General features: G+C 30.6%; 1 protein-coding gene across 2 annotated transcripts; it reads left to right on the top strand.

The window, feature by feature from the left end:
- The first annotated feature begins 4,661 nt into the window (after positions 1 to 4,661).
- LOC143236997 (deoxyribodipyrimidine photo-lyase-like) lies at positions 4,662 to 25,286 on the top strand. Of its 2 annotated transcripts, none has more exons than XM_076475777.1 (10): positions 4,662 to 4,831; positions 5,453 to 5,782; positions 7,976 to 8,121; positions 11,154 to 11,336; positions 12,502 to 12,657; positions 15,736 to 15,934; positions 18,079 to 18,231; positions 20,623 to 20,744; positions 21,091 to 21,250; positions 24,578 to 25,286. In XM_076475777.1, the coding sequence occupies exons 2-10, from the start codon at positions 5,521 to 5,523 to the stop codon at positions 24,727 to 24,729; spliced, it is 1,533 nt and encodes a 510-aa protein (XP_076331892.1). In that variant the 5' UTR covers positions 4,662 to 4,831; positions 5,453 to 5,520; the 3' UTR covers positions 24,730 to 25,286. The 2 variants fall into 2 exon arrangements, with proteins under 2 accessions (XP_076331892.1, XP_076331893.1); XM_076475778.1 differs by having other exon boundaries at positions 4,695 to 4,714.
- The last annotated feature ends 1,234 nt before the right edge of the window (positions 25,287 to 26,520 follow it).

Raw genomic sequence — 26,520 nt, 5'->3', positions numbered from 1 at the left:
CTTCACTAAAACTTGTAATTTCAGTGAAGTAAAGGAAGAACTCGTGAATGACTGAATATGTGCCGATATCTCAAAATAAATTTGATGCAAATAATAAGCATTTATATTTCTGACATTAAAATATTCTGGATACAGGCACCAAGAATATAAATAAAAATTGGAAAATAAAATGTTTTTTCATTTTATCGTTCGATAACAATAACACCACAATATTTTGTCGATTTCTTATTTCGTGAGAGAAATAGTAAAATTAGTATTTTGATGTAAAAGTTTAGTCACTTAACTCTCATCACAATTAAGTTTTTCACATTCGTTTAATAGCAGCTGCTCGCGTGGCGTACCTTAATCTTTCGTTGTATAACCATTAATCCCGAGATTATAATCAAGTTTCAAAATCTGTATTTGAAGTGCAAGATTTGCTTACAACATCATCTTTTATTAGAAAGGAAGTAGGCTCAATTATTTTACATACACAATGCTACAATTTGCATGGTGTGTTGCGACATCATGATGTTAAGATTAAACTATTACTTCAATAAACTAACACGTTCGTTAGGATAATAATAACAATTTAACTTAGATTGGTTTACTAATGTGTTTCCCTTCCCGCCTAGTGGCACAGTGATATGTCTGCGAATTTGCGATGCTAGAAATCGGATTTCGATACCCATGATGAGAAGAGTGAAAATGGCCTTTCATGTAGCTTTGGGCTTAATAACAAGCAACAACAGCATATCGCTGTGCCAATGGGGTGGGGTGGGGTTGTAATGAATCTGTATCCAACTCCCTGGAGCCCTATGTCTTCTCTGTGGTTGAACTAATGTGTTGGCTAGTATAAAAAAACAACACAAGGCGAAACATTTTTATTATTTTATAGTTACCGGTTTCAGAGCTGTTGATGCTCTATATTTCATTCAGAAATATAACTAAAGATCAGAAACTAGTAAGGAATAATACTTATTGAAAGTGTTGTGTTTTAAGTTACGAAGTGTGTACAAATCATATTTTAAAAAGAATAGATGAACCAGAAAAAGAAAGTTGGTTTTGATTTTATGTATCTTTCTACGCAATTAATAATTTCAATGACAAAATAATAACAACAATAAATTATTTTTATTACTGTTCTACAATAAAAATAGTTTTTTTTTTTCCTTATTGTGGACAGTATAAGACGATGAATTCTGATATTGTCTTTTACATTTACGGTGTGAGGAACTTCAGAATACGTACAGAGATATGTCCTGTTTTCTTGAGCAATGTATCTTATTCGTTCTCCGTTGAAACGACAGTAAGTTTGGATTTTATAACTAAAATCCGAAGTTCGATTACTCGCGGTATACACAGTAGATAGCTCAATGTGGCTTTTCTCTAAAACAAATAAACAAGTGAGGCATCTTTTTCAAAAATTCTAATAATGATTCAAAATATTTACAAAGTTACAGCATAAACTATAAAATTTAAACTGATGTTTGACAATTAATCATGCAAAGTGTGTTTGTGAAGCACACATGTCACGTTACAGCATTTAAAAATAGATATATTAAATAGCATAATTACCTATCCCCGTCGCGCCAAACATGCTCGCTCTTTCAGTCGTATGGTCGTTATAATATAACGGTCAATCCCACTATTCGTTGGTAAAAGAGTAGCCCAAGAGTTGGCGGTGGGTGGTGATGACTAGCTGCCTTTCCTCTAGTCTTACACTACTAAATTAGGGACGGCTAGCACAGATAGCCCTCGAGTAGCTTTGTGCGAAATTCAAAAAACAAACAAGCATAATTACCAAACTGTTTGTTACCGTGAACTAATAAAAATTCCCCAAGTTTCACACTTCCTCTTTAAGAAGATTTTAGTTACACAAAAAATTGTATATAAATTAGGTTTTTACCACGAATACGTTACTTCGATTGGAATTCTTCTTTATACAGGTAATGAGTACGTTTGTATTTCTACACTACATTTTGGACCAAAGTTTACTTTGTATCCCAAGTTCATGTTACGTTCTACAAATACCGGACAAAAAGGCCCGGTATGGCTAAGTGGGTTAAGGCATGTGACTCGTAATCTGATGGTCGTGGGTTCGCATCCCAGTCGCACCAAACATGCTCTCCTTTTCAGCCGTGGGGACGTTATAATGTGACGGTCAATCCCACTATTCACTGGTAAAAGAGTAGTTCAAGAGTTGGCGGTGGGTGGTGATGACTAGCTGCCTTCCCTCTAGTCTTACACTGCAAAATTAGGTATGGTTAGCGCAGATAGCCCTCGAGTAGCTTTCCGCGAAATTATTAAAAAAAAACGGACAAAAACAAAACACAAAACTGGCACTTACCCGCCAGTTATACAATTCAATCAGTTCAATTAATAACAAAAATTATTGTCATCATTAGTTCTCTCGTATATTATACAAAGTAAAATCAGCTTCTGTGACGACGTATATTGGGCCTTTTGCGGACAAAACGTGCTTTCAGATTATTGTGTACATATTTCACTTCAAAATAGAATGCATCTTTTAGCTTAAAAAATTCTATCTCAATAAGGTAACATCAACTTACGTCTTTCTCGTTAATCATTTAAATTATCCTTATTTAGATTTACCTTAACAATAAATATACACAATAGACGTTCCTGGAATTACTGACAATAAAGGGCTCGCAATAAAAAATGGAAATTAGGCTTAGATTATGAGACTTTAAACTGATGGTGACGTCGCACGTTTAACAAATTTTGGCAGGGATCGGGCACTATGAAATTTAGCACTACACCACGGCATGTGATGAAATTTCGACCTTCTTCACCACTCACAGTAATTTGATTTATTAGCTTCATCCCGTAACCCCATACAGTTCATCCGCTGTCTCATGCGATCATGATAAGAAAGACAAAAGGAAACGAACTGTACTGCGATAATGACCATCGCTGCTTTCTCACAGTCAATAGCATTTACAATGTACAGCCGTGTGTGTTTGTTTTAAGTATAGCAAAGCCACAATAGGGCTATCTGCTCAGCCCACCGAGGGGAATTGAACCCCTTATTTTAGTGTTGTAAATCCGGAGACATACCGCTGTACTAGTGTGAGGCTTGAAATTAGATACATTTAAACAACTATTTTCGTCCACAGATCTGTCCACTTTCTGTAAATGTTAACACTCAACAAAAGAATATGCAAGTGTGAACAAAAAAACTCTATCGTAAGAAAACTGTTTATACAAAATATATCCGATCTTTCTTGTTCGTTACTTTCATTACCACCATTTATTTTTTTTATATTGTCTGCACACGACAAAATTACAATTCTAAACCACTAGTGGTATAACTGAAATTAATTATTAGTTTGTAACATGCTCAATTCTGAGAGTAAGTATTGAGAGTATTTTCTTATAGGAAACCCACATTGGGTTATCTGCTGAGCCCACCACAGGAACTCGAACCCCTGCCTTTACTGTTGTAAATCCGGAGACATACAGCTGTACCAGCGGGGTCCTAGGTATTCAGCCTATATGAAAGCTAAATAAATAAATAACTTTCATTAAGTTAACGTGGTATTTAAATAAAGAAACATCCCCATGTGTTATGTCAATATTGGTTATTTTATAAATTGTATCAATTCTTTTGAATGGCCTATTTACAAGCTTGTTTATTTGTTCTAAGAAAATTTTTCTTTCAGTAGCAACTATTCTTGCAGGATGTGATGATTGGAAATATCTTCATATTTCACCTCCCCCACAGTTAATGAAGAAAATGTTTTTAAAGTTTTATTTAGGTGTATTTGATTAATTTATCTACATTTTCGAGGAATTTTTTCCTTTTAGTACATCTGATGGAAATAACTGATAATGTAGGTAATCTAAGAAACGTGAAACATTGCATTAGAATATGATGTGTTTTATGTGTTGGCTATTTTGAAAATTTCTGTATCTTATACCAAATCTTGTCTTACTCTTGCGTGCACATGAAAACTCTTTTCACCATTCCACAGTACTGCTGTCTTCAATTTTGAATATAGAGGATGGTAAGTTCAGTAAAGACCTATCCACTATGTGAATAAATATCTTGTTTTATTTCTACTCGTAAGTTTGTTAGTATTTCTTTTGCATTTCAAAACACCATTATATTATATACATTCCATTTGTGTTTTTTGTACAATTCTTATACACACACCCCGGCATGGCTAGGTAATTAAGGCACTCGACTCGTAATTTGAGGGTCGCAAATTCGATTCCGCGTTAAACCAAACATTTTCGCCCTTTCAGCCACGGGGGCCTTATAATGTGACGGCCAATCCACTATTCGGTGGTAAAAAATATTTGTATATCAGAATTACCATTATTAAAAATAACAAATATGATGTTTTAAAATTAATATATGAAGAAATATACTGCATTCCAAACTTTAGCAGTGATTTGGTTGACCCTATTATGTAGCAGAATTTAAGCGTTGTAAGCCTTGCGGACTTCAGTTACTGAGGGCCGCAGCAACTTAATCTATTAACAAATCGATTTGTTAAGGAATTTAGATGAGAAAGAAATCATATAATTTTTTCAAATGCTTAATTCGTGTAAATATGTCAAAATACATAGCTTATGGTTATTTTTCAGAATAAGTGCTTTTCATCTATTTAATTATTAAATAATTTGTTTTAGCGCTTTTGTCAGGAGTCATCAGGGTTTATTTGACTCTTCCGGAGTGCACAATGAAACTTAAGTGGTTTTCGCGGTACAAAGTGGATGAATATTAGTGTTACGTAATATTTTAGGCATCTAAGAATATATAAAATTATAATCGTGGATATATGTATATATAATTTTCTACCTGTGTAGGTAACTTAAAGAGGTAATATTAAATATGGAATAAAAGTGTGTAAAATCAAAACATTTGGCATCACTTTGATAAAGCACAAGATGTATATTTTGTGAAAAATTTCAACTAGACTTGAATGCAGTAATCAAATGAAGTCAACCACCAAAATTTCTCTGATTTTTATAAATATTCAAGAAGTTTTAAAAGATGTTTCAGTTGCGGGCAGTTTTAAGTTTTTCATTACGTTAATTGAATCGTATTTTTGGTTTAGACAAAAGTGTTTTTTCATGTCTTTTGTACTTTTCAATAATTTTTAGACATATTTGACTGAATAATGTGTTTGACAGTTGCTTTATTGAAATAGAACTATTTTATTCTAATTAGATGCCAATTTTATGCAACAATGTGCAGATTTTTTTTGCAACATGCAGTTTCTCATCCTGAAAAATAGAATCTACAGTAACCAAATTATCTACCCAATTAGATTCTCACTTGGAAACAAACATTCTTTTGAAGTAATTTTCCTGACATAATTAAGTTCTCACTTTTAAACAAACAAACCAAAAATTGCAAACAAACAAACTTTCAAGATGTCTTCAAAAAAATAAAAATAATATGAGTAAAACATTTTCTTTTTTTCCAAAACCTATATAGCCCAGAAGTTCTGTCAGTATATATTCTGGACTAAACCAGTAACACAGAGAGTCTGTAACTTGTTGACAATGTCTCCAAAACCAATAAAAAGAAAGCAGGTGGGTGAAACTGGAACTGCTCATAAAATACAGAAATCTCAATCATTCAAAGAAACAGAGCCTAGTAGCAATATTTTGAAAGATATAGAAGAAGCAAGAGTGAAATGTGCGCAGTCAGTTTCAGAATTTAAGTTCAGTGAGAAACGGATCAGGCTTATTTCATCTTCAAAGGATATATCTAAAAGTTGCAAAGGGATTGTGTACTGGATGTCAAGAGATCAGCGTGTTCAAGGTGATTGTCTATTTTTCATGAAATGCAGTTAACAGATATATATATATATTTAATAAGATAACCTCCAGATTTGATTATGATTAGGTTAGAAAAGGAGTTTCATTGTTCAAGTAAAAAAATGAAAATTAATTAAAAAGACTATAACAAGGAGTTTTATAAGTATTGGCTTTGATCATGGTGATAGATGTAAATCACTATATTTAGGAATGATAGGTGATAGAAAATATAATGGATCCTTCAAAATGGGTATTTCATCAAAGAATTTTATTCCACTAGCTGGTAATGGACAAAGCCAAAACACTGATTCTCAGATTATTGCTAGAGTAAAACATGCATACTTTGATGGAAGAACTAGATTTAAAGTGTATTTGAATAAAGGTTCAGAAAATTGTAAATAAGATGTTAAATCTAAAACAATTACATGTGGAAGCTAATGGTTTTTGGGAGTGGCAAGCCCAAGAAAGTGTTATATAGATTGTGAGGTGGTATTCTTTTATATTTTATCCCTTTTAATACTTTGAATGTTTTATTTTTTCTGTCATTTAATTAAGTAGTCTCTTAAGTTTGTTTATGTGTGAGGCAAATTATTTCATTAGTTAACTGAATTACTTCTACTGCAGGTATTGTCATTGGGTGGTGCTAAAGTATTTGTTGTGGTAGTTGTCATGGATTGGCTGTCATGTGTAAATTAAGTTTTGATATAGCCAATAATAGTTCAGTGTGTTTATGTAAATATGTTGATCTGGTGTTTTGTAAGTACACTTTGACCTTTTTTAGTGTGTGGAAATATCTGATTCTTATTTTGGAATAATCACACCCATAATGCTGTAGTTCTCCTTACACAGTTTTATGTTTTTTGGTAGAGACTGTACTTACCTAAGTTTTGATTATGTAAGGGTGATTTACAGAACATTGTTAATAGTTAAGATCTTTGTCAAGAACCAGTGATGCTCTGTTGCTGTCTTACCTTGGGTGAATTTATATGGCCCTAATACCATGGTAAAAAGACACACGAGATATTTGATGTACTACTAGAACAAATTTCAGAATGGTAGAGACTGTACTTGCCTAAGTTTTTATTGTATAAGGGTGATTTTCAGAGCATTGTAAATAGGGTTTGAAAAAGTGTTTTACTTGTAGGCTGTAATAAAGTACGTCCTCTTTTTATACTCTTGGCAGGATACTTATTAGAGAGGGTATTGATTTTTTGTGGTGAGTTCAATATGACTATATATGCAGATAAATGGCTAAATTTTATTCTGTTATATGTATTTACTATTAATAAATTTTCTTGTAATAGTACCATGATTAAGAACATGGCAATACCTGGTTATCCAGGGCCCATTTAGTGATGTTATAAAATTATGGACAATATGACTGGACACATACCAATAAATTATTCATGAATGCCTTCTTCACACAGTTACTGACCCTGTTATAGGAGTAACACTAACCACATTGAATATTTCTGTACAAATTGCGAGTTAAGATCTTTGTCAAGAACTAGTGATGGTCTGTTGCTGTCTTACCTTGATGAATTCATATGACACCAATACTATGGTGAAAAGACACATGAGACATTTGATGCAGTACTAGAACAAATTTCAGAATGGTGTGTTGTACCACAGTAATAATAATTATTATTGTTATTAATAAATATTTTTGAGATGGAGGTTAGTTATCTGTTTTCTACCAATAAAGAACGAGAAAAAGCAAATTTTAATCGTGTATTGATAAATTTAGGACCTGGATAACTGGGGATTGCCAAGAACCTAACTAATTTTTGATGTGAAAAACATACATTAATAATTATTCTACTCATGTAAATAATGGTAACTGTACTATCTTAGTACACTATTTTCTATAATTACAAAAATTTAAAATGCATGTTAAAGTATATTGTATTTTTAGTGTTTTATATATATATATATATATATATGTGGTTGGTTATTGTGATAACTTGTTACATATATATTTTATCTCAACTTGTAACCACCACTAGTGTGATAATGTTTTGAAAGTATATTCAGTATATTATGTATACTTTTTAAATTCATGTAAAATATATAAACATGGAAATATGTATATTAGGATGTAAGTCCTATGAACTCTTTAGATATTTAACTTAAACCTGCCTTATATGATTATATTCAGTGAATTAACAAAGCAATTGAATGATTTTTAATCTAACAGATAATTGGGCCCTGCTGTATGCCCAGAAGGTTGCTTTAGGGGTTTGTTGTCCTTTGTATGTGTGTTTCTGCCTCGTCCCAAAATTTCTCAATGCTACGATTCGTCATTATCAGTTTGTTTTGAAAGGTTTACAAGAAGTAGAAAAGGTGACTTGTTTTTATCCTTCTATTGAATGTTTGAAAATTTGTTTAGTAAAAAGAAACATAAATTTTTTTCTGTTTATTTTATTTTTATGTTGAAGACCATGGAATTTATATTGTTTAGTGGGTTTACAATGATAGAATATTTTTTGTTGAATTATTTACATAAGTAACAATGTACAGTGTCAGCAGAAGATTACTTTTTCAAGTTTTTAACTAACTAACTATTGCTATATTAATTTCACTAATATACTACTCACAAAAGACTCAAAAACTTGTATGTTAGCAGAATGGGACTTGTCAAAGAGTAAAAAAAGTTATAGATTTATTAACAAATTTTAAGTATTTTTGAAATATGAATCTCATGTTGTAACTTGTGTTAGGGAATTGTAACGGTAATAGTAATGCATGAAAGACTAGTAAACAGTTTCCATGCAAGTCTTATATGCATGTAAATTGTTAACAGATACATTTTTAGCGTATGTTTATCCTTAGACCATAGATCTAGAAATTATGTAAATTCTGAAAACATTTCATGGTGACGAGAAATCCATTTGAAGTAAAAATGTATCTCAGGACAGCTAGTTTGGATATTAACACTTTTACTAATAAAGAAGAGAACAACATTTTGACCTTCTTAGGTCTGCTTTATTAGTAAAAGTGTTAATGCTCATACCAACTGTTCAAAGACATTTGTATATTATAAAAGTTCCTCATACATATGTGTATGCTTTTTGCTTATGCATTGCTTCTAAGCCACTTGAAATTCTAATTATTTTACTCAATATATATTTTATGTGTTTATGTGTGTGTCTATATACGCTGCTGGCCAAAATCTTAGAGCCAATGAACATAAGGAAAAAATATGCATTTTGTGTTGTTAGACTCAACCACTTATTTGAGTATACCTTTGATAAAAGATGAAAATAAGAAAAGGGAAAATAAAAATGAAAAACGTTTTTAGCATTTAATAGGGAAAATGTGAACACTATGAAATTAGCCTAAATACTAGCTAGTCAAAAGTTTAAGACTATACCAAAAAGACGTCCTAAACAGTGTAGGAAATGCCCAATGAGAGGTCTCAGTAGTGAGTTGCACGGTCGTCATTGTGAATAACTTTAAACATTCACTTTGGCATGGTCAGTATTAGCGTTTGCAGAAGGCTGGCTGGAATGTTAATCCAAGTGGTGAAGATGGCTTCACGAAGATCATGCACTGTTCGGAATTGACGTCCATTTCTATAGACTTCCCTTGCCATCAACTCCCAAACATTTTCAATGGGGTTCAGTTTAGGTGAACACGCTGGATTGTCCAAAAGATTCACATTATTTGTCATGAAAAAAGCCTTTGTCTTGCAGGCACTGTGAATTGTGGCATTGTCCTGCTGAAAAATCCAGTCATTTCCACACAAGCGAGGACCTTCAGTCAATAAGAATGCTCTCTCCAACATGCCAGTGAAGCTAGCTGCTGTTTGATGCCCCTGTATAACCTGAAGCTCCATTGTTCCATGGAAGGAAAAAGAACCCCAGATCATGATGGAGCCTCCTCCACTGTGTCATGTAGGAAATGTTTCTGGTGGGATATCCTTATCATGCCAGTAACGTTGGAAGCCATCTGGATTATCCAGGTTAATTTTTTTCATCAGAGAATAAAACCTTCTTCCACTTTTCTATGTCCCATGTTTGGTGCTTCTCATCAAAGTTTAACTGAGCTGTTTTGTGGTGTGGAAGGAGGCATGGCCTTTGAAGACGTTTATGGTTTTTAAAGCCTTTCTCTCGTAGGTGCTGACTTATTGTTCTTGAGCTGCATTCTGCATCCATAAGGGCCTTAATCTGGTTCGACGATCGGCTGGTGTCTTGCCAGACAACCCGTCGAATCCTGCTGCTCAATACCAGCGAAATTTTCTTGGGCTGACCACTTGAAATTCTCTTTCTGTATCTCTCAGGATCTTTTAAGAAATTTGCAACAGCAGTTTTACTGCACCCAATCTCACCAGCAATGGCACATTCAGAGAGACCTTGCTTTTGCAGCTCAACATTTCTGCCACATTCAAACTCTGTTAACTTTTTAGCCTTTGCCATGTTTTTACCCAATGTAACACAGAAGATGTCAGACGATGCTAATGCTTGAACACAAATGACTAAATTTCGTTATGTGTTTATCGATTAACGTTTCGTTTCAGTATGGTCTTAAACTTTTGACCAGCTAGTATTTAGGCTAATTTTATAGTGTTCACATTTTCCATATGAAATGCTAAAAAAAGTTTTTTTTTATTTTCCCTTTTCTTATTTTCTTCTTTCGATGCTCCACTCAAATAAGTGATTGAGTCTAACAATGCAGAATGCATATTTTTTTTTATGTTCATTGGCTTTAAGATTTTGGCCAGCAGTGTATATATATATAGATGTTTGGTGTATTATCTTTTAAATAAGTTTCTGATTTACTAACTGTATTTGATATGAGAATTGTTGTCAAAATCAATTGTTATTAGGTCAGTATATATAATTATTAGGACATTGAAATTACTTCAGGTACAGTGTTATTCATGATTTTAGAATAAGTATTAGTAGTTTGAAAAATAACTCAAACCATGGATTTTTGGAGATATCTGACAAATGTAATGTATGGTTAAAGAATGTGCTTGTAACTATGAAATGCAAAACAAGAACTAGATAAATTCTTGATAATTTTCTGTCACAAAATAGTAAATAAAATTATAGGAAAAATCACAGCAGTTTCATAGTTTTCTTAAAATTAAATTTAAAGTGCAATTTTGTGATATTATTTTGTTAGAAGTTTGACATCCTAATGGTATTCTTAGGACATTGCATATTGGAGTGGCTGAAAAATAGGGTTTTGTATGCAGAATTTTGTTTAGTATTTATTTTTTTTATAATAGGTATTATATATTTCAAGATGAATAAATTCATGTAAACTAGAAAAATGTGTGAAAATCGAAATTCTTCAATTTTGTACCTTAATTTGCAGGTGGCTTTAACGTAAGCTATTAAGATATTATATTTTTTATATTTTTACAGGAATGTGAGTCACTGAACATTGGATTTCATCTACTTCTGGGTGAAGCATACCAAGTGCTCCCAAATTTTATTAAGAAAAATCATATTGGAGCAGTTGTTGTAGATTTTAGCCCATTACGTACACCTTTAAAGTGGGTTGATGACGTCAAGAAAACATTGTCATCAGAAACAGTGTTCTGGCAGGTAATTCACATGTAATTACAAACATATGCTATTCAGTTATGTCATAAGAAAATATTTTGTGAACATTAAAAGCACCTGTTATATCTTTTCTTGAACTTTGTTATTAATTACAAGATCATTTTCACTGATATTAGTTATGAAAATGATTAAACATATTGGATAATTTTCAATTATCACACACGAGATAAAATGGAGGTATTCACTAACATGTTAGACAAGAGTAAAAGTTTTATTTTGGAATATCAGTTTTATTTATTAATAGTAGTATGTCATCATTATGACTGGTAACATCTTAAAATAAACCATTATATGCAGGACTGTTGAGAGCTTTCTTTTGAAAAAAGATAATGTTTTAACCAGTTGGACATAACTTATTAGTGCATTATTTTGAAATACTAGTTTATCTTATTGAAATCTGTTGTTCTGTTTATATGGATGCATGGATGTGTGTTTGTTTACATGTAATGTTTAATCTTTACTTGATTTGGAATTATTTATGATTGAGCCAGATTGTGTAATGTAAGATAATATATTCTACAGGGTGTTTGGAAAGTCACTGTGCACTTATATATTTATTAACAGACATGTTTCAATATAAAATACAGGAGGTAAATATGAATGATAATAATAAACTATGTTGAAAGTGACCTCCGTTGGCATCAATACAGGCTTGGATCCTTCTTATTTTGTTTCTAAACACTGCTATCAGTTGCTGGCTTAAAATAGACTGAATAAAATATGATTACAAAACTGGACAGTGACTTTCCAAACACCTTGTACTTTCCTGAGAAATTCACGTGTTCAAATAAGTATTATTTGGCAGAACATGGGCTATACTGAGCTTTTATCATAGTTCAGTAACATGTATTGTTAGCCTCCTTTTTAAACCTTCATTAGATTTAAAATTTATGATTCATATAGATTATGTTTAACATATTTTGGTAATAATAATAATAATATATTAGTTGTTAGTTTCTAAGAACAAAGTTTATTTGCCAATATTAATAACAAATTGAACATCACTGGCTATCTGCATGGAGTTATCTCAGTGTTAAGGAAAGAAAGGAAAGAAAAATTATAAGTTGTAAATTTAAATTTGCATAACATACTCATAACTTTATAAGTAACACCAACTAGTCATTCAGTTTTTCAACATTATTTTAAGGTTGATGCACACAATATTGTCCCTTGTTGGGAGGCATCTGAGAAATTAGAATATGGGGCTCGTACCATTCGCAGGAAGATTCATGACAAACTTTCAACTTATCTGACTGAGTTTCCTCCTGTAATATGTCATCCACATCCTTGCTTGAAGTCTCAGGTATATACATTAATTATTGTTTAGCTAATATTTATGAGATAATGCAAGTACTGTTAAAATAAAGTTATATTAATAACAGATTTCTTATGGCATAAATATTTTCACTTGAATTATGCATGTTTCAGCATATCAGCTACATTTCTCTCATTTTGTGGTAGAATACTTACCAAGTCTTTGTTTTAATGTCTTAGTAGTCTTTAATATTATTTTTGCAAAATAATTATCTTCAAACATTCAGTGTAATTGTACTGTTATTATATTATCAAATTATGTACTTTATAAACAGTAAACATTCTAGTAATTCTAACCATCTTTTTCTGAATGTAAATAATAATTCCTAGGATTAGTACATTCTAATATCAGTATAAAATGAAAAAGAGTGTTTCTGACTGAAATGTGTTTTCATAATATAGTTAGGCCCAATCTATAAGCAGTGATTTAGGCCTTATTTGTGTAATAAGTTGTTTATTGTATAATTATAAATATTTATATTTTGTTTTCATTGTTTTGTATAATTTTCATATCTTCTAAACAGTTTATTCTATTGGAATATATAGTAAGACATATAATATAATAAGTACATATATCTGAATGTACTTATTATTACTGTAAAATGAAGTAAGTAGGGAGCAACAGGACAGATTTTTCCAAATGGGGACACATTCACAGCCTAACTTCACAGACTGTGGCTTGTTGACAGATAAAATTGGTACATAGGTGGTCCAGTTTAGCTCAGTATTATAGTCAACTGGATCTCATGGGAATGTCGTATAGTTCTGAATTATGTAAAGTTTATCAAGTGTCCCTAATTACCCCAATACATGATGATTAGAGATGAACATTAGATATTATCTGTGGTTCCTTCCAATTCAGGCAGATATCCTTTTGAAATATTGAAACTATTTCATGTTGCATTTGAACTTGTGCAGTTAACAAAACATGCAACTCAAAATTACCAATGTCCTTTACATATTGTAGAGCATGCATCATTTACTCATAATTCTTCACTCTCTCACCTTCTACGTGACTTATTGTGCATACATCACGAGTTCTACTTTCCTTTCATGAAGAGTGGGAAGGCTTGGAATAGAGTTTTTTAGTCTTATATTTCTTTGTTCAGTCATACTGTTTGCATTGCACAGTTTGTTTTTTTCCATAAAACATTCTGAAACCAATACATCTTTTCTTGTTTAAGTCAATTATTGTAATGTTTTGTTTCTACTCCTTCTGTCTCTATTGAAGCTCCAATTTCAGAAGTCTTTTCTGGGTATATTGGAAATTTTACAGCACTGCAATGTCTGAATGTTTTGGCAATCAAAGTACAGTGTGTTTGGAAAGTCACTGTGCAGTTTTGTCTGTTAATAAATATATAAGTACATAGTGACTTTCTGAACACCCTGTATATGCACCAATTATATTCAGTTTTTAAGAGGCATCCCTTCAAGTTTTGGGTTTTATGGATACTTGTCTGATGATTCTGTACCATCTTCTACTGGTGTTAAAACTTTTCTGTTTCAGGCATTATCTCAGTATTCTTTGAGGATGAATGAAGTGTAGATCTTATGCAAGTTTCTTCATCGAAATTATTGGACAACAAAAGTAGACATCAAGGATTTTGCATTTACACATTATGATTCATAAGTCTTGTATATTTGTTTTGTACACTTAGGAGTAATTTATTACTTCCAGGCCTTTCCTTCAGATTCCCTCATCTCCTTTTGTATTCATATGAATAATCAGAGGTTTTACTGATCTTCAGTACACATTATATTTCAATTATTCTCATTATATGGAGGATTAGGTAATACTAGCACTGTTATATTGTCAGTCTCTCTTTCCATATAGTGTTGCAGCAGAATCATAATTTGTTGACTTTTGCTGAAGGTTTATGGATTTTATGTGAGCAACCATGAAGTTGTTTAATTAATATTTCATGCAAAATTACTTTCAAATTTAATCTCTTTGCAAACATGTTTTACAAATTTACTGGAAGGGGGCATGCCACCACACCCATGTAGCATTAGCCTGCTTTGCACATTCATTGTATTTCACAAAGTGTGTGTTGGCTTTTAATATCACAAATTAGAAACACTTTTTCAAACATTCTGCTTGAACAGGGCTTGGTCACATGTACATTAAACCATGTGGAAGATGGAAAAGTGAATAATTATAGGTGACACATGTTTTGCATTGTGCGAAAGACATTTGGAAATTTCAAATTTCATGTTTGTTAACAGTAACAGATTAGTTCAACAAGGGAATGCTGTCATTATTTTAGAGTACCTGTTTGAAATTGATTTTTAATAATAAAATGTAAAATTTACTCCAATACCAGGATGTATAGGGACATGCAAGGTATATTTTTAAAAAGTCACAAAAGTTTGCAAAATGAGTAACTTCTCATCTTTAACAAGTTATTTAGTAGTTACAATTTAATTTCTAGGACTAAGATCTAAGAGTAAAAAAACTTTTGTAGGAATTAATATTGTTTATGTTGTAAACATTATTTTATAGTCCTTAACACAATCAACAATAATAAATATTGTTTATGTTGTAAACATTATTTCATAGTCCTTAACAGAATGAACACTAAGAAATATTGTTTATGTTGTAAACATTATTTCATAGTCCTTAACACAATCAACAACAAGAAATATTGTTTATGTTGTAAACATTATTTTATAATCCTTAACAGAATCTACAATAAGAAATATTTTTTATGTTGTAAATATTATTTCATAGTCCTTAACAGAATCAACACTAAGAAATATTGTTTATGTTGTAAACATTATTTTATAGTCCTTAACAGAATCAATAACAAGAAATATTGTTTATGTTGTAAACATTATTTCATAGTCTTTAATAGAATCAACAATAAGAAAAGGAAATAAAAAGTAATATTGTTTTTATTTGGTGTATTATATGTTAAGTATTGAAAATGTTGAAAATATAAGTGAATTTAAATACGTATTAGAAAATGATGTATTAAACTAGCATCTATAATTGTATGCATAAATATTGGAATATTACCTGCTGATAACAAACAAGTAAGTACATAAGCCAATTATCATATTTCAGCCAGTTGACTGGAAAGCAGCACAGAATAGTTTGCAGGTTGACCAGTCTGTTAAAGAAGTTAAATGGGCCACACCAGGTGCCAAAGAAGGCCTTAAAATGCTATTTGACTTTTGCAAAGTTCGACTTAAAAACTTCTCTGACAGTCGTAATGACCCAACAAAAAACAGCCTCAGTAATCTATCACCGTGGATTCATTTCGGTTAGTTGGAGGTCTTAATGAATGTTCTCATCCTTGATTAAAATTCATTTATATCTATTCTGGGGAACCTGTTTGGTTATATATATATATGTTTTTATTTTTTTGAACTATTTACTGAGTAATGTTTAAGTGTTTTTAAATTAATTGACAGTTTCAAAGCTTGTATCATATATAATTGTTTGATAAATATTTTGAAAAACATTTTTTTTATTGCAGAATAAAAACTAAGAGTGTTGAAATGGTGCTTAATCTCTATCTTTAACTTTAATTTTGAAATTTTCAGTTTAAAAAAATAATAATTTTACAAGTATTCACAGAAGAACATTAGTGTTTGTGGTCTGGAGATTTAAATATCTTCACTAACAGAAAAAATGCATTTTTTTTTTTGCAATATCGTATATAATTATGTAACAGAAAGTGAATCAAGTGAGAATTAATAAACACTAATTAAAATTACACATTTTAAAACCCCAATTTTGTTTGAGTTAATGGTTCATGAAATAATCTTAACATGTTTTATTTCTTCAAGTTTAGAAATGTGTGTGTTGGAAAAAATTATTGAAGTCATGATACTGTTTTAAAATTTTCTTAAAATTTAGAAGTGAATGTAGAATTCATAAAATATTTTATGTTTGTTTGTGTGTTAATTATATTGAAGTATTTTGTTAATTTATGTTTATGTTTTACTTGCCTATATTCTGTTAGGTCATTCCTTAAGTAATGTCAGATTTTAGGTTCAGAAAAACAGAAAGGATTTCAAACGCTTTTAATGTTATTTAATCAATAATGTATGTTTCATTATTATTAATTACTTCCTGCCAACGACTCACAAGCTTCTGAATGTCACTTCTATAAAATTCTTGGAGTTTGGAGGAAAAGAATGTAGAGAGGGTAGTTATGACATCTTCATGTGTTTCAGCTCTTTTCTATCAAGATAGTTCTGCAAACTTTGGAATAGATGATAATCAGATGGGACAAGGTCTGGGGAATAAGGAGGATGTGGAAGTTTTTCCCAGTCTAGCTCTTTAATCTTTGCAAATGTAATCCTTGCTGTATGGGGCCGTGCATTATCCTGGTGTAACACAACACCTTTGTGATTGATCAAAGCAGGCTTCTTTTCTTTTAGTGCAACATTCAAGTGCTATAATTGTTAACAATAGAAGTCTGATGTAATCGTTACATTGAGTGGCAGCAACTCAAAGTGGACCACACCAACAATATTCCACCAAATGCTTAACAAAACTTTCGTAGGATGGAGGTCCATTTTGGGCTGTGCTTTAGCCAGTTTACCTGCACTGAGCCATTGTTTGCAGCATTTGACACTTTTATAATATATCCATTTTTCATCTCCAGTCATTAACCTATCCAAAAAAAGTAAGTAATGTTTATGAGAGTGCAGAGAAGTGCAAATGTTCACTCGTGCTCTGAGTTTGGTTTCTGTCAAATCAAGAGGGGCCCATTTTTGACACCTTTCCATGCTGTTGCAGATGATGGTGAATTGTTGAATGGGTTAGATTAAGCTTCTGTGATAGTTCTTAAAGTGTTACAACACAATCTTTATCAAGTGCAGCCAGGAGCAAGCCATCATTAAACTCAACAGGATGACCTGAACGTGGTGCATCACTTAAGCTGCAGTCACCTGATCAGAACTTCTGAAACCATATTTGACATTTTCTTTCATTGAGAGACTGTGCACCATAAACACCTTGAATGTTTCCTGTAGTTTCTGCTGCACTGTTGCCTTTTTTAAACTCATAAGCTTTGATGTTGCAATTCATATGTTATCTATGTTCAAGAAATATAGATATGGGCCAACAACTGTTTGAAACATCATGTATATAGTATTATAGTCATTTTAAGTATGTAAATAAGTACATAATCAAATGATTTTCTTCAACGTTCAGTTGCTATTAGACAAGAACATCAGAATAATTTTTAGTAACTTTGTTTTTTGTATTCTAATAAATGCCATAGCATTTAAATGAAGGGAAAATATTCATCATGAGTGGATAAAACTGATACTGTTAAATTTTCTGATATGGTTTGCATTAGTAATGGTTTGACTAAGTTTCTGTCTGTATAATCTCTTGTTGTTACTTGTAAATTTATTACTTGACTAAACAAGGTTAAAATCCTTTTTGCAGGTCAGATATCAGTGCAAAGATGCATCCTTACTGTAAAGCAGTTTAAAAATAAATACAGTAAATCTGTGGATGCATATATAGAAGAAGCCATTGTTAGACGAGAACTAGCAGATAACTTTTGCTTCTTTAATTCCAAGTATGACCAGGTAGAAGGTAAGATATATCTAATACTCTCTAGTGGGAGGTCGCAGTCTGCCTTGGTGGAATTGACCATTGAATGAGAAAAGTTAATGAAAAATAAACATGTAGTAATTTCTCCATATGTTTAAAAAACCTCAAAACTTTGAGTTGAAATTTATTTCATAAAAACAAAAATAAATCAAATTTTGATTTCTGGTTGATTTCATTCTATTGGTAATAAAATCACTTGTGTTTGTGAACTTCTTGAATTTCTCTGAGTACTGTAGGACATGCTAATCTCCCTAGGAGGAGCTTCATTTTAGTTTTGTATAAGATAGTGTTGATTTACTCTTGTAACTAATGATTGTTCTAAGGCTCGATTCTTATAGTGTGATATAATTATCTATATATAACCAGAAGCTGTTGATTTAAGCAAGTCATGAAAGTTTTTCTTTCCAACTGTAAAAGCCAAAAAGATAGGAACAGATTTATAAAAGCTTAACTTGAGAAAATGTTGTTTGTGAACAACATATACTATAATTACACCCCTCATTAGTTTTGTAAGTTTGCAAAAAGCATGCTTTATGAATATATGCTTCATTTTAATTATGATATTAAAGTAAAAAAGTTAGTTAGATCAAGTTTTGCCTAATGGATAAAGGAAATCACTGAAAATACATGTAAGAAAAGTGAATACAAATGAATACCAAACATGTTTAAAACTTATTACAGATATTAAATGAAATGTTCTGATTAACAATTTAAAAATGGTAGTTTTAACTGATAATTGTGATATGGTTGAAAAAAAAAGTTATTTTTTTGGAATAAACAGAGTGAAATAGTATGTCTTGTTTTTTGAATCAGAAGAAAGATAAAAATTTGTAGTTTTAAAAAGTAAAAACTATATATGAAAGTTTTAAAAAATATAGGCAAACGTTAAAATCTGTGGCAAAGATAAGTAGTTATAACTGTGTTTTAACCCTTTAAAACCCATGAATGGGAATTGTGCCACTTTTAACCTTTCATTAATAAACTTTTAATAACTGTAAAAGTCACCATATCTGAAGCACACAAACTTTGAACACATTTTATTGATAATTATGGGATAATTTAAAATATAAGTTTGATTTTTTGTGTCATTTAACTTTTATAATAGAATAAAAATCACTACATAACAGTTATTTACTATTCAGTTATGTATGATCTACATAACCATTGACCTAGTTTTAGGTCTAATAACATGGCATCATGTACCAGATCACTTTATTGAAGAAATGGTACAATAAAAGTTGTGTAAAGTATTAAAGCTAATTTCAACAAAGACTATTTATCTCACTATTTATACATACAACTTATGGTCATCTTAGAGATGGATGATTTAATCAAAATAATTGATTACCTGTGAACAATGATTACATTGATTAGTGTCTTTGTAAACTGATTAAAATCACAATCCACAAAAATAATTAACCAACCAAATCTACTGTTTTTAATTATTCCAACTATCCAAGTTATCAGTTAAGGCTCCATCACTTAGAAAGGTAAAATAATTGAATTGTCTGGAACAATAAGTATAGAAGATATATCCAAAATATTGTTACAACATATGACTGATAAGTGAGAATAATTATTGCTTCTAAATGTTAAACAGTACAGTTGTGTCATCTGGTAGATCTGTTGTTACTTACAAAGCTTAGGATTAAAAACGTAACAATTTCTGTGGCTTTTCATATTTTTTGCCACTTGATAATGTTTATTGAAGGAAATTTTAATGCCAGTTTTATGAGTTAAACTAAATTTTAAATCAGAAATATTTTGATATATCATCTTTTTCTGACAGTTATTTGGTGTATTTCATGAAGAAAGATAAAAAAACTAACATTATTATTTCTGCACAGTTGTAAAAGTTTTGCCAAAATCCAATTGTAACTTTTTTAGACATTTTCTGCCCATCCAAGAGATTAATTATTTTTGCTAAAAACCTCACCCTTTGAGAATATCCATTTCTTTATTTTTGGATGTTTTTCCTATTTTTCATACAGATGATATAAATATCTAGATTAATGATTCCATAATGTAAACAGTAGTTGTGAAACCACTGTGTTTGTTCAGTTGAGTATCATGTCTTATTTTTTATGATAAAACTAGCTTTAGAAGTTTTATATTATAAAACTGTGATTCCTGTTTTTTTTCTGTCGAAACCATAATATTTTAATTTTATCTATAAGTTAATAACACAGTCAACAGGATTATTAACCTAAGTATTTACAGCAAGACTGTAATGACCAAATTTTAATTGTTCTCATTAGGTACTAATATAGGCTACTAACCATGACAATGACAATACCTTAGTTACAGACTAAATTTACTCAAGAAAAAATTAGTTTAAAAAAAAAAAAATTATTTATTGTAATGTTATTTTAGGTGCTTATGATTGGGCAAAGACATCTTTGAAACTTCATGCTAAAGATAAGAGGGAATACATCTATACCAAAGAACAGTTTGAAAAGGGACAAACACATGACTCATTATGGAATGCAGCTCAGGTAGAACTGACCCATTAATCCTGTCAAAATTTTCATATGTGTATATATTTTGTGTGCTATTTTATTTCTATGGATTAAATTGTTTTTGAATTACATGAATTAGAAAAATGTTTATATGAGCATTTAACTGGCCTGTGTACTAATAATATTATGGTAAATGTATAACATGAATATGTGAATATATAGTGCTTCCTCCTAAGAAATATTACTGAATATTATAACTGTTGGACAATAGAGTTCTTTAACAGCTCATTAATGTTTTTTTGATGTTTCATTTGATAATTTTAAATCTCATTTTGATGATCGATGACAATAAAGATATTTAAATATATTTTGCTCATTTCAGTTTCAAATGGTGTGTGAGGGGAAGATGCATGGGTTTCTGAGGATGTACTGGGCTAAAAAGATTTTAGAATGGAGTAGAAGCCCAGAAGAAGCCCTTGAGATAGCAATATATTTGAATGACAAGTATGAACTTGATGGAAGGGATCCAAATGGCTATGTTGGTAGGATGTCTTTGGTAATTTTGTATCAACTTAAAATTCAAGAATATTTTTTTTATCTAATAAAGTCTGAATTAATTAAGTTATTGATTATAACATTGTTACTGGTTATAAATTTTATTTTAGACCAATCAATACTTCGACTGGTAACTTAATAATATTTTATACTTTAACAGTAATGGAGAAACAATTATGTAAAATGTGTCAAGGAATATGTAAATAAAATAACCAATTTCTATTTCAAAATTAAAAATAAAATTTTGGAATATAATCAAATAAAACATTTGTCCCATTCAAAAGTTAAGGCAGTAATCCAGTAAAGTATTAGGAAGTGATGATGTGAAAACATCTGGTAATACGTAAGAAGAGTACTAGAAAATAACAGTAATATTTCTGAAAGTAACTTAAGTTATTTTGCAATAATGTAGAAAATTCTTAAACAATAACTATGTAAGATGGTGGTTGTAGCTAAATAAAATGTCAGGCAAAATTAGACCAATTAATGCATTGTAAACAAATGAGACGTCAGAATATCATCAAGTAGGAAATCAGGAGATAAACAAGTAAGATTACATGTAACAAAGCACGTAAATAAAAAAAAAACGTTAGGCAATAATTTGGCCAATGGATGGGTAGTAAACAAATGAGACATCAGAATATAATCTAGTAAATTAAACAGGTGATAAACATGTAAGATTACATGGAACAAAGCAAAAGGTTAGACAACAACTAAATATATTATCATACAGTAATAAAACATAATGATATGTAACAATCAGGAAATGTCTAGCAATAATTAATCAATTAATTTCATAGATTAATGCCAACTGTAAATATGGAATGTTAGACATAAATACAAAAAAAGGCAAAAATTCAAGTGAAATATTAAATATTTACCAAATAAGTTTTCAGTGGTAAATAAGCACAATGCTATGTACTAATAAAGTAAAATACCAGGTGATAAGTAACTAGTGTTACTGAAAAATCCAGTACATTGTTAGGAAATAATGTGATATGATTTCAGACTATAATAACTTAAAATGGCAGGTAATAACTAAGATGTCAGTTCATAACCAAGTAAGATTTCAATAAATGTGTGTTTTCTTATACCAAAACCACATTGGACTATTTGCTGAATCCACTGAGGGGTTTTAATAAGCAGTAAAGTTCTAAGTTTTTTTTTTTTCCTAGCAAAAACCAAGAGAAATCTAAGGCAAAACCTTGAGTTTTCCAATGTTTGCAGCTATACAACACACACATGACAATAGTCAGTTAATGGCCTAGTGAAATTTCAGAACATAATTAAATTAAAAATGACATTAAGTGGAATCAGAGTTAATTTGTTTTTTGCATATTAAGTTAATCTATTAGAAATAAGTTTACTTGCTTGCAAACACTCTTTGCTAACTTGAAGGTGACCCAAGAAGGTCAAAATGTTGTTCTGTACTTTATTTTAATTAAAGTTTTAACACCCATAATGGCTGCCTTGTGAATACATTTTTACTCCAAATGGGTTTTATGTCATCATGATAATTTCTCTATTTCTTACACATGTATTTTAATTGTTTTTTACTTTCTTTCTTGTTCTGGAACTTTTAATTTTCTGTCTAAACGTGCTTAATTTTCTCTTTGATATTTAATTAACTTCAATAAATGTCTGATCTCACCTAGTGAAATCATCTCAGAAGTTGATGTGTATTCAATATTCTCTTCTGTTTTCACGAAAGTAATCCAACTTCTGACAACAGTGTTGCAACATTGTTCTATTGTTGAGGAAGTTATTTTAGATTATTTGGTAAAAATAATTCACAGTCTGGCCCATATAACCATAACCAATTAGTTTATTTCTTATTTAATTGCTTATATACTATTATTGCTAATCAGTTGACTAAATGAAAACATGCGATGACTGGTACTGATCCAAACACTTCATTAAACTAAACTGCTTGACTCAGTACTTCTGGACTAACTGTCTACTCATATTCATATCTGTAGTCTATTTCTGGACATTCTGCAAAGTCTCCCAATCTCTAATATTCACGCACTTTCTAGCTAATATCTAAATTACAACATTAAAAAAATATAGCTTATAATAATATAAAGTGATAGCAAACACAACTGTTGGAAGTCCAAAAGCACAATATACACATATTGTGTTCTGTGGGAAACGAAAGCTCCAGCAGACATGAATGATTGTCATAGTTAAGATACTGTCTAAAGAAATTTTGTGATCCGTTTCATCTGGTAATACTTATTTTAGCTATTAGAACCATATTTTCCAGTTATTTACTTAGCAGATATTATATATTAGTTTTCGAAGTACATATATTGATTTACAATAGAGACTTGTTGGTTAGGGTGTTTGACAGCAATTTGCAGATTACTGGATCAAAAGTTGTTGCAGAAAATGTCTTATCATTTCTAAGTTTTTTTATATTTAAAGAAGGATGATGTTTTGAGGTAGTGCACTTTGGCGGAGTGTAGAGTTTACAAACTATATTTCACCTATATTTGTCTTATAATAATATGATGGTCAATCCTATCATTCATTGGCAAAGAGTAGCTCAAGAGTTGGTGCTGAATGGTATTAACTAGTTGCATTCCCTCAAATCTGTCACTTCAAAATTAGGGACAGTTGGCACAAGTAACTCTCAAATAACTTTGTGTGAAATACAACAAACAAATGCACTTCATGATAAATGCACATTCCTGTGCATATCATAATTCTCTTTGCACATTTTAATAAAAGGTTATTTTATTTTATGACAAAAAATTTAAATGATTTAGATTACAGTATGATCATGATGAAAATATAATGAAAAGTGATTAATATCTGTGTTGCTGGTTTTGATTTTAAAAAGTTATATTAATCTTCATGGTTATCTTTTAAACAAAATCTCTGTTTTTATAATCTCTGAATTAAAAATCATTCAAACCAATAGATTGTTTAGGCAGAGTATTCGTGATGAAACTTTGTAGAATGGATGTCAACTGCCTGTTGTGGAGACACAACTGTAGAGGACGATGTTTCCACCTTTCATCTTCAGGTCAAAAGGTGGAAAACTTTCGAAACATCATCCTCTACAGTTGTGTCTCCACAATAGGTTGTTGCCGTCCATTCTACTAAGTTTCGTCATTCAAACTTATTTTAAAACATGTCCATGATAACAAAATGTTGCCCACTTATCTTCTTTGAGTACATTTTTGTGTCAATATGATTATTCCAAAATTATTGTTAAACAATGATTCAATGAGATTTGATTAAATATACTTTTATATGTTGTTAATGTAAGTTTAAATTGACAGTCACACGTATCTATGTTGCACTAGGTTGCATGTGGTCCATATGTGGGATCCACGACCAAGGATGGGCTGAGAGACCTGTGTTTGGGAAAATACGTTACATGAATTATCAAGGGTGTAAGAGAAAGTTTGATGTTGATGCTTTCATCAGAAAATACCCCGTCAAGGAAAAGGCATGAAAACTTTGTCTCAACATTTTATGTAAGAACAATATCAGCTCAGTTTTTTTGTTGTATTATATTTTTATGGATATTTAATGAATTGTTGCATAATTTTTATTTTACTTTGTTTGTTTTTTGTCACTTTTGAGTCTATTTTACATCTTTCTGAATATTTTAATATAAGTTAAAAGCTTCAGTGTAAAGGATAAGTCACTGTTACTTTTCACTAAATTTTAGTTTGACAAAAACTTTGCATGGAAAATAGCAAATTGGTAAACTGAGGTAAATTTCTTTCATATTTTTGTAAAAAATATTACAATAAGTCAGTATTTTTATAAGGTTTTTTATCATAATAAATTGATACACAAGTTGTATTTTTGTGGGTGTTTTTTTAAAATTTCTATCATCTGAAAGAGTGTGTCAAAGGCCTTGTGTTTTTACATTTTTAGATATCTGTTAAGGTACATTAAGTATGACCTGCTGGGTTAAATTATAGTTAGAGACTTTGTCATGTGTTCTGCTACTGGAATATTTGTTTATTTTCTAAAAGTAATAAATTTTACTTGAAAGTAAAATTTTGATTGATGTGGAATCTTATTTGGTTTGTGGAACAACATTTGATAGTGTGTTGTGTGTGTGACCTAAACAATCAGCACGACAAACTGTGTGTTATTAACACGAATTATAATTTAATAATATTCCATTTTCTATAGCTTGGACTTTGGTAAATATGTGTCATATTTTCACTGTAAGTGCTCTAGTGAACCCTCACTTTACATAACAAATGTTAAGGTATTCTGTAAAGAAACACACAATATATAACAATTCCAATTTTGATTAACTTTCTTCTTTTTTTTCTTTGCATCAAATATTTATTTGATAAAAAAAACATTCTTTGATGGACTTTGTGCAAATTTGGTACATTGATAGGTGTTTCTAACCTACAAACAGGTGTCCAATTTGGTCTCAGTATAAGCCACATGTGGAAAGTTATTAAAAAATTCAGTTTTGAACAATTTTGTTTGCACATGCCCATACAAAGTTATGTGAACTATCAGGCTAAACTTTTTACAACAGATTAAAAGTGGATCGTTTTTAGTTTCCTGTCATTCAAATTAAAGACAGCTGTTTTAGATGGAAAAGAACTACCGTTGGTTCTGTGAAGGAGAGGTTTGTTCTGAATGATAGGGTTGCAAGCTTAAAGCTAATATTGGTTACTATTGAGTGTCACTTTCTTACTTGGTGGTGTGCATTGTTAAAAGTTGTGATATCTAATTAAAAATACTTCAGGTGTGAAGAAAAGATGTGGCCATAAAAAGAATTGAGTGTGTGACTTAAAAGAATGAAATCAATATTGGTAACTTAACTGGAAGCTACCCGTATATCATTGATAATAATTTTATAATTATTATTTACCTAGGCTGCTTATTTGTTTAAGCCACCATCATTTTCCAAGTTAAACAAAAAATATGGCCTAGCTAACTAATTAACTATTGTCAGTATTATAAGTACAGTCAGTAGTTTGGCTACCAATTATGATTTCATTTCTTTAAGTCACGAACTTGGACATTTTTTGACCATACCTTTTTTCTTACATGAAATGTTTTTGATTAGATTATACAGATCTTAGGGTTTTTGCAACAAAACCAAAACCTTCAATATTACTTTTGCATTTTATTAAAAGTTATTTCATAAGAGGTTATTACCAGTAATAACTGTTTTACATAAAAAGTACAAGGCATTTATTAACAGTGGTTATTGGTAGATTTTGTGTTCTACTGTAATTTTAAAAGAAGGAAATTTATGTTT

The sequence above is a fragment of the Tachypleus tridentatus genome, chromosome 13 (assembly GCF_004210375.1).
Source record: "Tachypleus tridentatus isolate NWPU-2018 chromosome 13, ASM421037v1, whole genome shotgun sequence".
NCBI classification, from domain to species: Eukaryota; Metazoa; Arthropoda; class Merostomata; order Xiphosura; family Limulidae; genus Tachypleus; species Tachypleus tridentatus.
The sequence above is the reverse complement of the archived record's forward strand: the minus strand, read 5'-3'. Positions and strand labels throughout refer to the sequence as shown.

Coding starts and splice junctions, on each gene's coding strand:
- LOC143236997 (XM_076475777.1), top strand. CDS start 5,521: ATGTCTCCAAAACCAATAAAAAGAAAGCAGGTGGGTGAAACTGGAACT. Junction 12,658..15,735: donor ATCCTTGCTTGAAGTCTCAG/GTATATACATTA, acceptor ATCATATTTCAG/CCAGTTGACTGGAAAGCAGC. Junction 21,251..24,577: donor GGATCCAAATGGCTATGTTG/GTAGGATGTCTT, acceptor ATGTTGCACTAG/GTTGCATGTGGTCCATATGT.